At 44.5% G+C, this 20,717-nt stretch overlaps 1 protein-coding gene across 4 annotated transcripts in view; it reads left to right on the top strand.

Annotated features, from left to right (window-relative positions):
• LOC311494843 (neuron navigator 1-like) overlaps positions 1–20,717 on the top strand; it is a 34,451-nt gene that overhangs the window by 2,198 nt on the left and 11,536 nt on the right. For all 4 annotated transcript variants that reach the window (XM_084554094.1, XM_084554092.1, XM_084554093.1 and 1 more), the window contains exons 2-5: positions 12,528–12,666; positions 15,113–15,416; positions 18,720–19,545; positions 19,633–20,154. In XM_084554094.1, the coding sequence (XP_084410220.1) occupies positions 12,528–12,666; positions 15,113–15,416; positions 18,720–19,545; positions 19,633–20,154 (1,791 nt within the window). The remainder of the gene's footprint in view (positions 1–12,527; positions 12,667–15,112; positions 15,417–18,719; positions 19,546–19,632; positions 20,155–20,717) is intronic.

Genomic DNA, 20,717 nt, shown 5'->3' with positions numbered 1-20,717 from the left:
AAGCAGCATCTAAAGGCAGACTGATGCCCTAAATATAACACATGTATATATATATATAAGAGGAAACATTACTGCATATGTGAAAACCAAAGAGTCTATGTGAAGTAAAGTGCCCGCATGCCTTGAGTGTATTTACGCTCTTGCTCTCATCTCCCATTGTTTTAAGCTGTGTGCGGTGACAACTGGATGCCGGTGTTTGGTGTCTCAGACAGCAGCCGCAGGTACGTGTGTGAGCGGGTGGGTGTGTTCGCATCGATCCGCTGCGGGACTGGACCGCATTCTACTGAACGGCTGACCTACATTCTGAATATACGACGCCTTCTCTCCGTATATGTGCTGTGATTGGGTGAAAACCAAGCAAGCCTCCTCCATATCATCCTCATGTGAGAATGGCTTCAGTGTTTGCCTCAATGCGTGGGCTAATCTAGGCCAATTAACATATACACTGTGGCTGGTGGTGGAGACAGTGTTGTTATGAAGCACAGGAGCATGTTTGGTTTTATTGTCAGGAATAAACCTGGAGTCCACTTACTTGCTTTACAGACGCATTATACAACACGGGCAGACAGAGATGCTCTTACAGTATTGATTCAATTTGTGTGTGTGGGAAGTGGTTTGGGGGGAGGTTGACGTCAACTTTGCTCTTTTTGGTGGACTGACCCCTATAGCTTCCATTGACCTTTTATGTAAACCCATTAGAGCAGAGTGGCCTGATATCAGTTGCTCGCAAACACACACACACACGTAACAGACACCAGCGTTCTCAGTGTTTCAACACACACGCACACGTATTTACTTTTGAGTCCCTCAGGACCATTTTTATCTGCGTGTTTGAGTTGGACATGTGTGCTTTAATAGACTGGCTGTCAAAAGAGTGATAAAGGCGCGAATACATAGCAATCGAAGCCAGAGGTGGTGCTGGTTAGCGTGTGAGCCGCTGCACGTGTGAGCCAGGGTGTGCAGCCTATCAAACGTTAAACATGCATCATGAGCAAACCTAGTCCAGCCAACACAAAGATTTAGTAAACCTTAGTCATATTGAAGGCAATCCAACATCAACTTTAGAGTCCGTCCCTTTGCGTGTAGTTTGTGTATGCGTCTTGTGATCTGGACACAAACGGCCTGCTCAGCATGACTTAGCTCTATCTGGATCCTCCCCTGGTTCACATCATCACCCAGACTGCACTTTATGCAGAACTAGTGAGCTCACTCATTAATGTCAATCACACCCAAATCCCCTCAGTGTCGTTTCATCAAATTAAGGTGGAACACCAGTCGCTGTGATGCAGACCAGGCTCACGTCAGGGCTGATGTCATTTAGGTGTTTACGAGAAGCTTGGTCACTTGTGAAGCAGCAGATCTGACTGGTAGGTTGACATCAGCCATGGGCACAGCACAGCAATTAAAAACAAAACGTAATCCGTTAATACCTCATAATTATCTGATCTGCACATAGATACACAGTGAAACGGCAAATTTGCACGTTACCTGTTGAGGACATTTTCAGTTCACATCAGCATCAACAGAGTAAAGCGCCTTTATGTATGCAACTTTAGAATTCACTGTTTTCAAAGTTGCCTATTTCAGCCAACAAACAACACTGTTTTCGTTGCACACAACACCAGATGTTGTCTGTGGTGCTGGAGTTAAGGGTCAAAGCTAGATTACATTGTTGTGGAAACACACCTTGCTGACTCAGACACTTGATGTATTGGAAGGGTCAGCAGCATTACGTCCTCATTAATCAAGGTGCGTGAACAGAACTTAATGCTCTTTAGCACACAAACATGCCCTAACAAGTGCTGATAATGTTTAATAATGCAAATTAAGAGACATTTTTTTTAGGGTGTTGCCTGTTTGCATAAAAAACGGGTAAAATATTTTAATCTCTTGTACTGGGCATGTACAGGCAGTTGACAAAGCAGGACTCATGAGAGGTTATATCCTCAACCGTCAAATAACACAAAGGCCCGTGTCATTTCACACGGCCACTGATGTTTTGTAATTAGGGGAACAAGTTTACTTTCTCTGCCTTCAAGGTCATTAGGGAGACCTGGGAGCGAAACAGCAGATGCTTGTAACCTGCGCTTGTAAGACACATGCGCATACATGTTTTTTATTGTACACACAGGAGCCAGTGTTCACAAACAGAGCTCATATTTTCACGACGTGGTGCCCCCTGTGGTTTAGTGAGTCTCTCTGTTACATCAAAGCCAAAGAAGGAGTTGCAGCCAGACAACAGTTCACCTTAACAAGCAGCTGGGGACGAAAGAGTGGCCACGGAGAGTAATAAGCTCAGGATGTCATTTCCACCTGATACTAAAAGGAGTTTTCTAGGAATTGTAGAAAAGCTCAGTCAGTGTCTTGTGTTGAAACGTTAAGGAGTTCTTCTGGGTTGAATGGAAAGTGAGATGAGTCCTATGGTTTGTGTTGGATCAACAAGTCGGAGGCTGCGGGTTTCGTTTTAAAATTAAACCTCTGGACCTGTCATTTGTGTGTCTGTGTATGCACGCGCACCCATGCAGTGGTATGCGTATGTGCGTCTGCATATGTTGGAGGATTAGGGAGTGGGACCTCAGAATACACTCGCTGGAATGTGAAGTGTGTGTTTTGAGCGGCCCGAGGGTAAGGAATGTCTCCCAAACTCACTGTAACTACTTTTAAGTGGCATGACCGGAGTGCGTGTGTTATAAGTGACAGCAGGTGATGGGTGAGGGCAACTCCAGGGTGCGCCTCAAGGCCCCAACGGCCACTACTGCATATCTTTACGAGTACAAAAACAAAATCACACGTATAACGACTTGTCTGTTCCCTTAACACCATGGGAGTAAAGTGTGTGTTTTAATAGGTGTCTGCTTTATCTCAGCCAGCAGAAGTGAAAGAGTATCTCTCCTCCGCTCAATGGGCCTTTTATTCATTTCTGCTCAGGTGGTGTTTAGACAGCCTTTGGCAGGTGCTTAGCAGCATTTTAGCTAGATTTGTAGTCTCTTTGTTTTGTCCGATTTGATTTAAAGAAAATCTGTGCGATCTTTTTCTGCTCTTTGTCTTTTTTCTGTCTCTCCATCTTTCTGTCCAAATTTGTGAAGTGTTTTCATGCTTGCTACTGAAGTGCCATCAGACCACAATCCGGGCACACAGAAAACACACAAGCGGTGGAATTAGTTGTATGTGTCTATACCAGTTGTTCTAGCTGAGGCATTTGGTAGCCACAGCCCTTTTCTCTTGAGCAGCGTCTCACATGATGCTGACATTGTATTTCCTCCATCTGCTACATGTACATGACAGTGTTTATTGTAGGAGGATGGTTCCCTGTTTTGGCACACTGGATATGTTTGCAAACAGTCCCTCTTACTGTAAATGAATATCTAATTCTCTTTCTGTTTGGGATACCAGTAGTGGTTTGTGCAACACTTTCATTTCCCAGAACTCAACTGGTTACCTGGATCATATTTCGCTCTTGTCAGTGTTATCTTTGACACGTTTCATTGAATGTGTGTTTTCAGCTCATCCCCGCACACAGCTGTCTGCTTGGTTTAAGTTGCTCCAGGCTTTGTTGCTTTACTATATTCTGTTGATCAAAAGGCAGCTGTCAGTGGAAGTGCTTGTATATGTGTTTGTGCTTTGGCACATGTCTGCAGCAGCACAGCTGCTTCACGTTAACAGCAACCTGGAAGGAGTGTGCTTCATTCAAAAGCGGTACCTCCCTCTCTTTCGCTTCCTCCTTCGCCTTCCCTTTCGTCCTTTCACTGGTCCCCCTCTTTCAAACCAAAACATCCCCTGTGCGCCGTTAATTCACACAGCCGTTAAGTCAGCTGACGTGTCTGGAGGGAGGCCAGAGGTAATTCTACCCCAGGATCCAACCCCTGTCCCGGGCCTCAGAGTGCTGGGGTTCCCCTTGTGAGCTCCTCCCCGGTTCTTAGCTGTTGAGTTGGGTCTGGGAGGCTCTCCACACTGCACCCCAGACTGAACTACTTATGAAGGTGATTTAAAAGGCCATTCCACCTTGTCCCGGGAGTGCTGTCCCTCTTCTGCTTCCTGCTGTCTTCTGAAGAAGAGAGGGACTTTGGAGGTTAGAGTTTATTGGGTCACAGTAGAGCCCTGCTGGTCACCATTTAAGGTCCATTTATGAACACTCTTTGACCCAATTAGTTGTGCTCTACACACACACTTGAGAAATTGTGAAACTTTTTCCCATCCTTCATGAGCAGTTTTAATGAATGCATTGTTTTTATTGTGACTTCTGTCAGATGTCCCAGAGCAGCCCTGTTTAGACTGAAGGCCAGTAACCTTTAAACTTTAACCCTGTCTGAGCTGACTAGAGAGAAGGCAAAGAGACAAAGGTGATAGAGAAGACAAAAAAGAAGATTCTTGCCTTTCAAGGACTCATCTGAACAAATCTCCTGACTCCTGCTGCTTTCCTTTTTGGGGCTTCCAGTGTGAGAAGATCAAGATGACCCAGTAGGCGTCAGCATGATCAGCATTCCCACAATTTCTCCACACAGCGTTCCTTATATGAAGGTTGGACCCTACCGCTGTTTGAAATGTCCTGTTTCATTTCACGGGACTGAAACGCTACAGAGCCAAGTCCAAGTCACGTTTTCAGAAGCAACGTGTTGAACTCTGAACAAACTTCATCCATCCACCCAGGGGAGGCCACGAGGAGAGGAGAAATTCAGAGATAAATCCATTGTCTAAGGAGGATCTTGCTGAAACAATTCTCTTCTCAAACTGTACACCCACCTCCCCCACACCAAGACAAAGGAAATATAACATTTCACTGACCAGGATTTCTGATGTATCCTCCAAGTGCTTTTTCCAAGTTAAAAAATTTCCATCCATAAAGCCTCAAGCATTTGCAGAATGTGTCACCGTCCTTGCTTGGAAAACTCTTGGAAAAGAATGATTTACCTCGATATTCTTCCACTCTCAAGCACACCTTGGAGCCGGTAACTCGCGGCCTGGCTGGCTTAGCCTAACCCTCAGAGGAGCGGTGACTTTAGCAAAGCTGCCGTTCCCACCAGCTACCAATATCTCACACTTCTGACAGCCAATTCAAGCTCCACTCAGGGGACAGTGGCAGTTTAGTGCGGCTTGTGTGTATGTGTTGTGTCTGTGTGTTCCCTAAACCCCAAGGCCATTGCTGTCAGGTTTATGCCTGTCAGATGCACAGCAGAGTTTCTCCTCTGCAATGGCCATTTAGGGGTGTGACCTCTTATTGCCTTGCGCATACTCGCACACACACACATTTACACAGACACGTTCAGCACCTCTAGCCGAGCCCCCCTGGCCTTCTCTGATCCTGGTGGCAGATGGAATTAGTAGTAATTACGAGCTCATTAACTACAGCCTGTTCTGTAATCCCCTGTAATGCCCAAAATACTGCTGTGTGTGGATGTGTGTGTGTGTGTGTGTACAAAAGACTGTCCACGCAGCTATCGCACATTGTTCCACTCCACATCAAGGAAACCGGACAGAGAGGAAATAACAAATAATACCGAGGAGGAAATTTAGTTCTCCGTTTTAATGCGCACCCAAAGGCGGGCTGCTTAAACAATCAAATTTTTTAATTGGGCCTCGTCAGTGATTTACTGTATGTGTTTAACGATACAACGCAACAGAGGACCTGTTCTGGGTGGCTAATTAAAAGCCACTTTTAATGGCAGATTTGTTGTTAATGCCCCGAGCATCCAGACAACAACGCTGCATCATTAAAAAGCGGTTGAATCAGCTATTTATCAGTGAGATCAAATGTCAGCACAGCATTTTATGTCAGCGTGTCTTTCATAGGAGCATACCGTGACTCCAGAATGCAGTCGATGGCTTTATAATTTATGGAAATTTATGAAATAGCGTTCATAATAAATCTGTCTGCGGCTTAAGTACAATAAAGTATACCAGAGCTTCAGTATGTCTGCAGAGGACGTATGTTCACACCGTGTTACATCTGTGTGGCCTCACGTGTCAGACTATCATGAGGCTTTGAAGATATAACAAGTGCCTGCAGAGGGAATTCTTCCATGGCCCTATATGGTTCGGCGGTGGTGGATAATCCTATGCAGGAGAACCCATCTTAAAAATCTTGTGACCAAGTGTTTTGAAGGTTCAATCAGCCATGAAGGACATTTCAAAAGCAGCTCAGTCTCTGCTTTTTTAATTTTTTTTTTACAAACATTTGAGTGGAAACTAATGATTTTATTGGGACTGTTTGCTATTATCCACCAAGGTGATTCATAGATCTGTGTGTGTATGAGCGTGTGTGCGTGTGTTTGTTTCCCGGTGATAAGCTGCTGAAGTGGTCCAGGAACCCACATTGTTAGCCATCTGTGCACACCAACCGTTTCCCCTTTCTACCATCCTTATCAGGTAGACGCCCACCCACACATATTTAATGACAGCTCATGAGCGTAGCTTGATTTTTATTTCGACATCTCCACCATACAGGTTTAAGACTTTCTGTTTCCCACATGGTGAGCGCCTCCATGACCGGGCGTGGCCGGTCACACTGCTCTGCGCTGCGCTGCAAAGTAATCATTTTGTTCAGTGAGAGTGTGCGTTGATGTGTGTTTACACAAGTGTCACTGCGCGTATTTGTGAGAAAACAGTCAGTTGGGTTTACATCCTGTTTCATGGGACCTGAATAAACCTGTAGAGGATGTTGAAGCAGACAGCCAGTTGGGTTTCTCATTTTCTTTTTGCGGCTGACCTTTTAGTTTAGTTCCTGTTTTAGTCTGGCGTCAACATTCAGGCAGCCCTACACCTGCTGTCAGTGCAGTGTGGTGTTTTTGACGGTGTGTTGGCTGACGAGTTTATTTTGCCTGCTATTTTTTTTTCTACATTTAAGCAGATGTGTCCACTCACTGTCCAATTTAGTAGCCTCTCCTGCTGTCTGCAGCTGTTTACTTCCTCTTCATGCTGATCTGAGATATATCTGCCAACAGTGAACTGAACTGTTAAGACAGACGCACAGGCAAAGACAATGCATCTCGACCGACTGCCGTCTTTCATCGCAGCCTCAGATATTTAATCTTTAGAGAATTTAATGACTTCAGCAGCCCTTTAATGCGTGCCCCCTCTTGTTTCTGAGCCGACTGTCCAGTGCCAGTCTGGCAGTGCCCTACTTTCCATTTGCCTGAAAAGGCATCCCTACGACCAGCAGCCCGTCTGATTTAGCCATTTTGGGTTCTGCCATGTGACGCTGTGGATTTTAATAGGAATGGAAAGTTCCTGTCCACCGTAGGGCTCCAGAAACACTTTCCATGCATTTAAACAAATGGGAGAGACTTTGTCCAAATATCACCCTGGACAGGACGCATTTAACCCCATGAGGGGAGAGAAAAATTGGACCATTTTATTCCAACTACATCTGATTTGTATTATTCACTAGATGTGTTAATGTTCCTGTATCATTGTGATATTTGTACAAACTAACCCCTCCCAGCAGTCCAACAGTCCGAGTTTTATGGCTATCCCATGCCATCCTGATTGGCCACATTAGCTGCTAATGTTGCTAATTAACGGTGACATTACTAAGCATTCACATTCATTTCACCTTGCTGATCCAGTGTAATGTGCCTGTAAAGATACAGACAGTATAACTAAATACCAAGACTGATAATGACATTTTGCTACTCTTTGTTATTGATGTTATTGACGTTACTCCTTGGCTTTGCCTATGTGCACCCACATTCTCTATAATGTGCATTGACTATTGATCCGTTAATTAGTTGATGGTTTTTCATTATTAATTTAAGGGAAACGCTGTCTGCCTCCCTCCAACATCACTACTCATTACAGTGCAGCGAAGTCAAAAACTACTTTGTTGTCTCTAAAAGTTAAATTCTGCTCGGCCCAACAAAGGAGCATCACATTCCTGCAAATGGCCTCCCATGCAGTTTTAACAAATGTTTGTTTAGATGGCAGGCTTACCAACTGATACTGTTAAGTCGAGGACTGGCAGGACTCCAGCTCCCAGCAAGCACTGCCCCCACAAACCGCAGGCAAAGCTGCTTTGTCTCTGCAGTGGTTTTTCTTCCTTAAGGATGTACTGTATTTCCCTTACAGTCTTCCTCCCATCACTCAACCTCAGAGAGTTCAGACAGAGGAGAGAAAAGGAGAGGAAAGGGAAGGAAAGGAGAGGAGAGGAGAGTGCAGAGCTCTCATAGCGAGCTGCTAAAAAGGCCATTCACGGCGAGATCAGAGCAATTAGCTCCATAGTCTGAATGGAGGAGGAACACAGAAGCCTCTTAATAAAAGCCTGCTATTTAGCTCTGCAGCAGCTATTCAGTTATTCTCTTGATAGCTAGCGAGGCTTAGTGTTTGCGTGGGTGTGCCGGTACTCTCCGCAGACCACAAGGAACAAAGAACTCGTGTATCTGTGAAAAGATGATGCTGTTTAAATTGACCATCACGACCTTCATCAAAATGCTAAATGACACAGAAATATTTAAAATATTTTGTATGCCTTAGTGTGCCTTTTTTTTTTTTACGGATGCAGTTATAGCAGGAAACCACTTGTGTGCAACTCTGGTTGACGTTATAGTGTGGACATGTGGCATATTCTCTGCTCAGTGGGATGCTGTGGTTTGCGCATGAGGCAACGAGGGAAAAAAACCTGTCAGGTGAAAGTGAAGAATGAGCTTAATCAAGCGCATCTCAACTTAATAGACATTTATTGCAGCCCAAATCAAATCAGCATTGATATTCATTTTGCTTACAGAATTACAGTCAATAGAAACCATTTTTCAATGTCCCAATCTGTTTATTTTCCCTCCGGGGGTGTTCTTTTAGCCGTTCCAAAGTCACAAAAGGTCAGTGAAGTTTAACATCTGTCAGCAGGACATGCAGATGTGGCTACTGCCATGGTTTATACCCTGTATTTTAACAGTATCGTCCATAAATTTAATTTTATAAAAGCATAATTGCCTTCATTCTGCTGGTGCTTTGATTTAGGTTTGGTTAATTAAATGAATAAAAACAAAAAATGTGACGGGGAAGTGATTCGTCTAAAATAGTGCTTGCTCTGAGACACCAGCTAATATGCAAAAGGGAAGATGGAGATGAATGCGGTGCTAATATTATCCCTCGTTCTCTGCAGCTGCTGCTGCTGCTACAGAATGAAAAAGATAAGGCGGAGTGTTGGGAGATGTATAAGATGATCCTCTTCAGCATGTGCATCATCTTTCTGAGAAGTTGAAGAAGTTTTTTAATGTGTCATCCACGGCACTCCTCATGAAACTATAGCGCTGTCTTTTTTTTTCGCTTCTTCTCCCCCTGCACGTCTCTTCACCCTCTTGAGCGTCCTCACATTTCACCACCATTTTTTTTGAGCTCCCTCTTACTTTTATCTCACCGAGTAGAGTACTATAGAAACGGTAAGAAGAGCTGAATGACAGAGGATCTGGTTTAGCTGCACACTGGCCCACACTTGTTGAGAATATCAGGGCTTTGGCGATGGAATCAGAAAACTCTGTCTCTGCCAAAAACCTTTGGACTGATTTCGACAGACAGTGTTCCACAAAAAAAGGAAAAAAAAAAAGAACTTGAAGCTTAAGATCTTCTGCAGATATCTTCTAAGCTTTTGGATCTTGGGCTTTCCTGCTCGCAGATCTGAAAACTGTGGGTTGTTGAACTCATTAAACATAATTTGTGTGGATCATCAAACCGATGGCAGTTCAGCTTGTTGCCAAGGAAGTCTCACTGAAATCCACACACACACCAAACTATCATTTTTTATGTTAATTTTGGCTCCCACGTCTTCTCAAGTCTCATTTACTCTGAGGCTCAAAGCAAAACAGCTTTTAATGGAACATCTCTCCTTGGCTTGATAGATCTGAGATTATTATTTTATGAAGCAATGCAGAGTTTCTGCTTCATGATTTTAATACACGTGTTTTTCACTTTCCTATCTATTATCAACACACTTTCATAAATCAGATAAAACCCTCAGTTTTAAATCGTATGCACTCATCTATTTAACATATTTAGCCGGTGGTCTTCGGGACGTTTGACCCCTGACCGTTTCGCTCTCTTCTATGGGTTCCTGTTTTCACATCTGCCGGCTGAGTGACACCAAACCCAGAGGAGACGGTGTTTGTTCTGTTTTATTTTTTCAGAGCTGAATTATTCATCAGAGAGGGTGTTATCATTCACAGAGCCACTGGTGGACAGGCGGATAGCTATGAGGTGAATAACTGGATATAAAGTGTCTGCGTCTCAGAAGTGGAGATGAGCAGCGTTGATTCAAGAATGAGTGACGCATGCTCGAGAATGGTCCCATGTTTATTGGTGCCTTTGTGCATTTTTGCCCTTGAGGGTGACTCAAATCTAGTAAGCAAGATCAGCTTTTATGGTAAGACTATGTCAGAGAATGAATTATAATCTGTTATTGAGTCATAAACTGGCAGTGAAATCATGCACCAGAATTAAAAGACTATTCCACATGTCTAACACATGCAAGATTTTCATTGTATGATCTAAACTGCTGTTTTTACTGTGACAAAAAAAACAACTTAAATCTTGAATCTAGTCAGAAATGTTGCAATGAAAGCATGTGAATTATCAGAATTGGGCTTTTCTCTAAAAAAATAAAGCTGTTATAATATTTTGGAGTTGTAACATTCTACGTCCTATAGTTTAATTTGTTCCATATTGAGACAAAATGCGTAGGTCCGCACTAGGGATGAGTCTGTCCCAATCTTAAAAGCTGCCCTTAATCTCACTCTGGCATTTAGACGGAGCAGCATGACAGCCACTTCAGACATAAAATCATGTCTGCTCTTTTTTGTGTCAGAGATATCCACAGGCTAGACAGGGAGGGCTCCCCCCAATTCCTGCCATCAACTCCCGCAGGGCGCCGTGTGACCCATACAGGCACCCAACCGGAAGGCCCTCACCGCTTTCTCTCCCTCCGTCCTCTCCCTTGTTTGACTACATATATGACCTCATTAAACAAGCCCATGCTCTTAACTTGATTTACAGTGGAGTAACAACATCAGTCTGACCTATTGACCCTAATGAGAGCAGATCCCAGCCCCCCTAACTTCCTAAGGATGACCTATATAACGTATACAGGCACATGAGAATGCACACCCACGTTACCCCAACACGCCGCACACATGTGCCTCTTCTTCCCTGCTCTGTCATTGTGCTGCAAGGAAACACAGATCTGTTAGAATCATTTCTTTATATGAGCAAAGTTAGCATACGGCTATATATTCGATATCTTTTTTTCAGATGGGATATGATGCCGAAACATCACTGGGTACCTGTGTTAGAAAACGAGGGCACAGTTCAGTTAGAAGTTTGATTTTTGGATTAAATTTAAACTATAAATAAATAGGTACATTTATTTCTAAAATGAGAAAGTAAAGGGATACGCAAAACAGAAATGCAATTGAATAGTAAAACTTCTTCTTAAAAAACACACAAATGTAATGACTGCAATGAGACTGAGAGAGTTTTACAGTTTCTTTTTTGAACACTAACCCCCAGTTTTTAGGCGTGACCAATTCAAGTAATAACACTGTTTCATAAACACACTCCTGGAACACAAATCACAAATAGCTGATGTGCAACAGTCTGCAGTACTGAAATACAAGTAGGATGTTTACTGACTCATTCTTATTCCCACTAAAAATAAATCTAGCCCACAACCTGTCTGTATGAGGCACTCTCAGAACAATTTCTCTTCTGCCAAGTGGACAGACTTCACCGTCCTGCCACGGTGCTGGATGCACTCGTGGGCGTGCGCATCGCTGTTTGGTCTTCTGTGCTATTTTCGAATGCATGTGGGGGCTGATATGATGTCAAGAGCACTCAGAATTTCAGCTTGCCCCAGTGTTTCAGCTTGTGCGGAGCAAAAGTCGGGTATTTAGAGCAGACAGCGTTTTCTAAATGAGGTCTGTGAGTGTTTAATCGAAAGACAAACTGCGAGCCAAGCGCTAACGAAGCTGGCGGCGGAAGCTTTGGTAGCTGATGCAGTGAGACATCCAGTCAACATTGTTTTGCTTTAGCCAGATATTTGATACTTGAGTGATCTAAGCTGGGGTAGACAATAAGCTGCTGTTTACCCTTGAAGTTGGAAGGCTGACCAGTTGGAGGGGACTCCCAGGCACAGCCCAGATTTGTACACCAAAAATAGGAGCGCACCTCTGTCATTGTCTAGGTTTAACCTAATTAGTGCACTGTAGTAACTCATGCATTTAACATAAGCTGATGAAACTGTACCTCTGATCACAGATGGTGGCGTATCTGTTAGATGAGAGTTTGTCTTTCTCCTACCTACAAAACGTGTTTTTATGACATACTGGTTCCCAGCTATTTTGTAAGACCTACTCCCACAGTCTGGTCAAATGAACACCTATTTTAAGTCTGTTCATTGCCTTGAGCTCAGATATCAACCCATAATGTTAATTTAGGTTTTATTCAAGTAATCAAGTAGTAATTTATATCCCTTCAGCTACTCAACTGCGTTTTCGTGTGCTGGGAATTGTTATCTGATGTATTTTCTTTGTCCTGATTTCTTTCAGCTGGGACGAGAGCAGTTCCATCAGCAGTGGTCTGAGTGACGGCTCAGACAACCTGAGCTCGGAAGAGTTCAACACAAGTCCCACTCTCAACTCCCTCCCTACCACTCCCATTGGCTCCCGCAGAAACTCCACCGTCGTGGTGAGTGACACACACACACAAGCAGAGGCTACGATGCACACACACACACACACACACACTTAACTGTCTGACACGGATGGATAAGTGGCGTGTCTGTGTTGGTTACAGAAGTATTGATGAAGCTGTTAATCCACTCAGGTATTGATGAGGAGGTGAATGATGTGCCATACACAGAGGACACACACACACACACACACACACACACACACACACTTAACAGGCAGCAGAGACAAAGGCCTGATTAAGTATTCTACACCCGCAAATAATTTTTATCACTCTGCCGGGATCAATGTTTGCTGCAACAGATTCTCTGCATGCAGGGCAGCTGCATTGTTCCAGCAAGCTTCGTTTTAATCTTCATAAGTGGCAGCTTTGAAAAGCTGTTAAGAAGTGAGAGGGGCAAAATCTAATATGTATGCCATGCCATAGCTGCTGTAGAAGTTGGGGTCTTCTATTATGCCGCTGTGCACAGGAGGCTCGTGGTTTCAGTGCACAGCTCTGCTTGAATCCTTTAAGATCCATCTGTAGCTACATGGGTTCCAGTTTGTGTGTATGTGTGTGTGTGTTTCGTCAGACTGTCTGATTTAGGTCACACCTCCGCAATGTGGTATATGTGACTAATGTAGTGGGATTTTAGAGGGAGAGAGACAGCGATAGATGGAGAGAGAGAGAGAGAGAGAGTGGGAATCAGTGTAACCATAGCAACCGAAGCACAGGGATGCTGAGAGTGTGGGCCTTTGTCTTCTCTTATGTACTGAAGGACAGGTCTAAGGCAAAGCCATCTGCACACACACACACACACACGGACACACAGGGCCATCTGCAGTCCTGCATCCGGGCCAGCGAGCCGGAAGAACCGGGGCACCTCCCTCCACGCCTAGATGCAGGAGTCATAGCAACCATTACACCCCATGGCATCATTACCATGGCAACCAACCAACCATCACATCATCATGCACCCCACATTGTCTGAAGCACATGGCTCCCTGTCCTCACTCCCTTCTGTGCTGATGTTTTTTTTTTTCTCTCTTTCTCTTTGTGTCCCAAAATCATTTATCTCTCTTTCTCTCTCTGCATCACTCTACACATCATCTCTTTTAATTTCTGTTGATTTTTAATTCCCTCCTATGCAGCTCTGACTTTGCATACACTCCCACGTACCGTATAACATGTTCAACAGGGATATGAGGGTGGAGGAGAGAAAGATGATGGGACAAAGGGAGTGCAAAGAAGACAGTAGGAGAGAAGCCCAGATTTAGAGCGTGGTATATGTAGGCAGTACCAGGAGGTGGATCAAGCACTAAAGCCATTACACCTTGTTTTACCTTCCCGTGCGTGCCTGTCCGGTTCAGCGTCTGTCTGTTAGTTGATTATACGTGTCCTGTCACACTATGTGACCATATGTGCATCTCACCCCCCCCTCTGCTTCAATAATGAGGGAATGTGTGTGAGGAAATTACAATGTTTTATCTTCAAGGTCTAACAGGACACACACATGTACATACAGGACACACCCACGCATGCCTCCTCTTTATGTCATGTGAATCTGCCCATGGGGTCTATTGGTTTTAATAAAAAAAGGAATTCAGCATATGAGTGCTTATGAGAATCACTGGGTGCAACGTCCCGAGCCACGCACACACATAGCCTCATGTCCACACACCTCCTGATGCATTGTGTAACTGTTCCCCCCCTACAGAGGAGAGAATAAGCTGCCTTGTGAAACTAGTCATATCCGTCTAGCGTCTCCTGAGCCCTCACACACACTTACACATATTGCTTGTATTCATCACACAAACACACACAGAAGACCTTGCCTCCACCATAACCTTATTTTCACATTTCCCTTTGTTTAACATTTGACATTCTTCCTTATTGGATTATGTTTAGCCTGTGTTGTCCATTGTGTGCGTTTGATTTAATATTGTGTGGCGTACAGTGCATATGTGTGTTTGTTATTGTTGGGCTGTTTCTTCCCCTGCTGTCTCAGACCACTTCCCTTTTGAAGTCCTCCAGCGGAGCATACAATAGGATTTATGTAGACAGGGAGGATGAGACATCAGCGAGTGAGTTTTTGGGCTGACTGAGTCGGACGTGTTTTCCTGCTCAGTAGGCATCGATATGAGGCACAGCCTGCTTTTCAGTCTGAATCAACACATGAAAAATGCTTTTAACACATAAAATACTCAGTTTTGTATAAATGTACAGTTTTATGTGTGATAGGAAAGGTTTCTCTCCCATTATCAACTTATTTGAGTGTCAAAACCCATTCAGATGAGCTGCCCTAGAATCAGATTTGCAAGAAAAGCAACAGTATGCCATGAAAGCAAACAGCCTGCTAGAGACATACAAGTAATTGCTCTCTCCACGCTTTGTGAGATTACACACACTCCCTTCTCACTTTGACACAGTGCCTCTAATAGCATCTGCCTGTCCCTCTCTCTAGATGCGTACCGATGCAGAAAAGCGATCTCTAGTGAAGAGTGGCCTGTCCTGGGACTCTGATGATAATAAACCTAGTTGCAAGAGCCAAGGCGGCAGTGTCTACGATACAGGAAGTCTGAAGTCCGAATCGGCCAATAAATGGAAAAAGACGCGGGCGCACGGGGACGGGCAGGAAGGAGGGAAGGGTGAACTGAAGAAACCCCAGGCCCTGGGTCAAGGAAATGTGTTGAAGAAAGGAAGAAACCCACCTGTGGGAGTCACTTCCCCGATCACACACACCTCTCAGAGCGGCCTGAAAGTGGCAGGTGAGTGGAGAAACGCACACACGGTGACAGTAATGTGAAATACATTATATGAAATAGGTATAGCTACGCTTGAAATGATTTCATAACAGCAACAGAGTGACACATTGCCCCCGCTGTCTTTTAATATTCCTTCGTTCTCACAGTCTCACACCCACACACAGTCACAGACACACTCTCTCTTTGTCACACACATTCATCCACAGCTGCAGCCCACCCTCCGGGCTTTTGGAAAGTGGTGCCATGTATCAAACGCCCATCACCACCCACACCCTTCCTGCCAGCCAACCACACACACACACACACACTGACCAACAGTGTTTTTTCTTCCCGTAGCCTTTTCCTGTCCGAGCTTTATTTATGTGTTGAACAGAGCGAATTTATAGCACTAAAATAAAGGTCTTTAGAGTGTGTGTCTGTCTCTAATAGCCTGGTGTGTGTACGTGTGTGTGCAGACCCGTCTGAGATTGTGCCAGCCTTGGTGAGAGTGTCACCCATCACACTTAACTCACTCACACACACACACAAAGAGCACAATGATGGTGATTGTGCAGCTGCATTTTAAGCACACCATCTGTGTGCTGTTTACGTAAGCACACACACACACACACTTACCCACACACAAATAAGTGAAACAACAGGATATTAGTTGTGGCCAGTTGTGTGCCAATCTACATAGTATGGGTCTGTGCAAACAGTCCTCTTTCTGTGGGACTGTCCCGTGTTTGCATTGCCAACTGTTGAAATGACAGATATGCCAAACAAGTGTGTTGAACCAGCCTGTGATCCGTGTGCCAGGCTGTTATTGTTAACGATGTCAGCTGTGTGATTCTGTTATCGTGGCTACTCAGTCCGCCCCCGAGTTTGAGACTGTAAATGAATCTGTTCATGCGGCGAAAACGTGTTAGTAAAAGTTTTTGTAGCTCACCAGCGTGGAGGAGATCGTGAGTTTAGCCTCATGAGGGGCAGACGTTCTTAGATGGTTAAGTAGAAGTCCTTATTGCTCATGCCTGAGCTCAGTTCATCACTGAGGTTTGGCTGTGTGTCTGTGTGTGCCTCATTTCTGATGTGTCTGCATGTTTGTGGGATTATAGGAGACAGACAGTGTGTGACATTTTTGAAGGAGCAGCAGTATATCGGTTAGACGAGCACCCTGCTTCAATTCCATACTACTGTATATGGAAGACATATTGTATATGCATGATCTGCTGTATATACTAACTATGGTATATATTTTTGTAGTTAGTCCATAAGATTAGTGAATTATTTTGAATTTTATGTTATGGCTGACAATCCTTTCAAATTATATATAAAAGAAAAGAGAGCAGCAAATCTATTTTTTAAAATAATTGTGTAAAAAACTAGTTCTTTGGTCAACAAATGAATTACTGCTGTTTCAGTGCTAGTCTTTCCTGGAAGAATAAGCTCTTCTCTGTTGTGCTATCCTCTCAGAGGTTATCGTATGTAGTTGAGTTTGTGAAGCCCTCTGTGACAAATTTGTGAATTCGTGCCATGGAAAAATAAAATGAACTCAACGTGAGAATTAAGGAGTTATTCTCAGTTATTAAGGAGGAGGACTGAGGAGTTAGAAGTTAAATAGTTTTGTCCTCCGAGATGTTGGATTCTTGGCACCGCAGTTTGTTGTATCTTTCTGGCTGTGAGTGTAGCCTCACAACTAGAGGCAACACTTTATGGCTATTTTCTCTGTTTTTTTGTGTGTGTGTTTGGATGCTCTGCATAGCTGCAGGTGTTTGTCATTATGCCAATGCCGACTGTCAAATCTTTTCCTCGCATGAGCTCGAAGAGGCTCACACCTGCGAGTACATTCAGCCACCCTCCGCCAATAATGTTTCCAAATCTCTCACGTACACACAAGTAAACACTGCTACTGTAGCTTAAGAAGCATAAATATGGTGACACGTGGTGAAGTGTGATGGGAGACGAACGCGTTGACCTCTGGCAATGAGGCGGTTAGTCTCCCTGGTAAAACTGATGGGAATTTTAGATAGGAATATTGATGTGTGCATACATTAACATCTTTATTCCCTCTTTCCACTGCTCTTCCCTCCACTTTGGTGGTTTGGAGTAGAAGAAGAAGGAGTTGGAAATTTTATAAAAAAAAAAGATCTCGGTCTGCCACTCTGTCTGAATTTCACAATCGCCTTCAAATGTCAATTTTATCAGACATGCGTCAAGACACGTCATGATTCACTGTCTCTTCTACGCAGCATGTGAGCGTCGCTGTCTCCAAAGCTGGTGTCAGTAAATCTGGCTTCATTTATGTCAAAAACGAACACTTATGGGTCCAGTGAGTGTTTCACTGTTGGCAGTGTGTTATCTTCAGCTTAATGTTTTTGGAACTGGCAGCGTTGCGGTTATACCATGGATTGAGTTTGTGACTTGACATGTAAACCCAATTTTCACATTTAGAAAAGATCTCGAGGCGTAATGTGTTGTCAGTGTCACATTCCTATAAGATCCAATCACTGAGAACTGTCAGACGGTGAGTGTGTGTGTGGTATATATATGTCTGCCCCATGTATGTGTGTGTGTGTGTCTTTTGCGGGTTTATAAATACTCTTAAGTGACTCCAGATGTCCCCAGGCTGCACGCCGGTGGGTCTCATTCAACAGCAGTTCTTTGACTCTGTTAATGCCTTGTATATAAACCTCACATAACAAGTCCCATTAGATACAAATTAAGAGCGTGGGTAGTGTGGACTTGTGTGGGCTGTGCATACACTGCACATGTGGCTAATAGACTGAGACTGTTATTCCCTTAATAACGTCCAAACAAATCTAATTAATTTGCCAATGTTCAGAGGGGGACAAACTCCCACCCATTTCACTGAGATTTCTCTCTTACAACACTCTGCCCCCAAAGAGCCTTCAAGAGTGGAGAAATTCAGTGGCACTATGTGTTTCATGCAGTTTTGTGCCTGCAGACACACTTCACAAACATGAATACCACTTTTCCAGAGCATTGCTGCACATGTTAATCTCAGCACTCCACAGCTGTGACACGGAGACATGCATTTACTGGAAAGCTAAAAAAAACTTACTGGAAAAAGTAAACCGTTTTAGCTCATTGGGATGGAAAAGAAGAGTAACTGCGTGATAACAGTGCGTGATGGTAAAGCTGGCTGTGAATCTGGTCTATTAGCCGTCTGTCTCCTCAGGGATTTGTTTTTATCAGCAGACAGTCAGACCTTGTACATGTTCAGATAAGATATCGTGTCTCAGTCATACCAGACGCTGCTTTATACTGTTCAAAGTTCTCATGAGAATTTTCTTTTTTTGGCTCTAGGTACAGTGAAATCAGATGGGAAGCCCGTGGACAAGTCTCGGTTAGCGGTGAAGACTTCAGGTCTGCAGCGCTCCTCCTCTGATGCTGGTAAAGAGCACCGAAATGGCACTGGAGCTGGTGAGCAACGTAAACCTCCATCCGGCCTGGTCAGGCCCTCAACTGGTGGAAGCTTTGGCTTCAAGAAGCCCACCACAGCTACCAGTAACGGCACAAACAACGCCAGTGCGGCTTCTGTATCACATACAGGTGGCAGCAGCATACCCAGTGGCTCTGCAACAGTGGGGAAGATCCCCAAAACATCAGGCATTCCTGTCAAGCCAGGTGCCGGCGGAGGAGGACGTAAGACAAGTCTAGATGTTTCAAGCAGCGACCACAGTGGTTTTCTGTCTCCAAATGCCAGGACATCTCTTCAGTACCGCTCCTTGCCTCGCCCAGCCAAGACAAGCACCCTGACTCTAACCCGACCGAGCTCAGCTCGCCCAGTGAGCACCACCATGGACACAGGCTCTGGGCTAATGAAGCCCTCCACCACAGCCTCGCAGGGCTCAAGGCTCAAAGAGCCCGCCTCTGGGTTTAGTTCTGGAACAGGGTTGAGTAAATCAGCGGGACGTGGGATCCCAAGTCCCAGTCCAGTCAATCAAACGGACAGAGAGAAGGAGAAAGAAAGAGCCAAAGCTAAAGCAGTAGTATCTGACTCTGAGTGTGGAGGTGGTTCTCTGAAGGGCAGTCCTGCTCAGACCCCATCAGAGAACGGAGGGAAACCACATGGACTAAGACCTCCCAGCAGCGGCAAGAGCTTGGATCTCCCCTCACCCAACACACACAGGTATCAAGATTCATATACTAATTTGCACAGACACAAAATAAAGTATTAGTGTGTTTTTCTTTCTACATCATCTCTGTGTGTCTTTAGGTTATCTGGTGTGCGCAGCCTGGCAAAGCCTCCATCCATGGCCCAGCTTGATAAGCTGAACTCCAACAGCCTGGAAGTGGGGATTCAGGATGCCCTTCCTCCTAAGATTCCTCCCTATTCTAAACTCCAAGAGCTGTCTAGTTCTGGAGGCAGCTCCAACAGCCCCTGCCTGTCTCCCAGCCCTGCACCTGTACTCAATGTGAACTCCTCCATCTGCTTTTCCAGCTCGGGCATAGGATTAGGGCCCAGGCAGGTCACCTCCCTCGGGGTTGAAAGGAGCGAAGGGAGCACCTCTCCCCTGCTTTACCCCCGTATGTCTGGGCTCCATCGCAGCATGGAGTCCCTGCCACTCCAGATGAGCCTGGCCCCAGAGCCAAAGGAGAGAGAGAAGGAGAGAGGGAGGGAGAGTTTGGTGAGAGGCTACACCACCATAGAGTCCCGAGACAAAGAACGACAGGAGGACAGAGGACCTCCTTCCAGCTGGAGCTCTGGAAGTAGAGTGTCGCTGACTCTCACAGACAGGTCAGTTCAATCCTGCTTTAACATGATGTATTGATGCACAAGCAGTACATCAGCCACACAGCTCCACCTTCTGGTCAGCTGAGGAACTGCATCATTCATTGCTGAGGGCTGGAATGAGTGATCAGAAAGAGGTTTTGATATCTTATTTAGGAGGCAGAGCTATATATATATATATATATATGTGAAAAATAAGACCAACAACTATTTATACCAAGGGAGACCATATCTGTTTGAACACATTTGTATTTTTTCTGACTGCAATAGCTTTTAGTGAAACTTGGTCTGAGTTTTTAATGAGAAACTAGAGACAAAACATGCTTAATGAGGTGCATTATTTAACAAATTATGGAAACATAACTAATAAGTGGAACAGTTGGAGTCGGTTTAATGAGAAGGCAAACAATGTATTTGCATATAAACTCAAATAACAAGTAAACCATGTTAACACACACACACAAACCGACTGAGGGGTTGCTGGTCTATTATTACTATAGGCCTGTTATCAGTGTTGCACCAGCCCCGCTGACTGAAGTCATAATTACGGGCTGACACCAGCTCTCTGC

The sequence above is a fragment of the Chelon labrosus genome, assembly GCF_963514085.1.
Source record: "Chelon labrosus genome assembly, chromosome: 10".
NCBI classification, from domain to species: Eukaryota; Metazoa; Chordata; class Actinopteri; order Mugiliformes; family Mugilidae; genus Chelon; species Chelon labrosus.
This window is presented reverse-complemented; position numbering and strand designations above follow the sequence as displayed.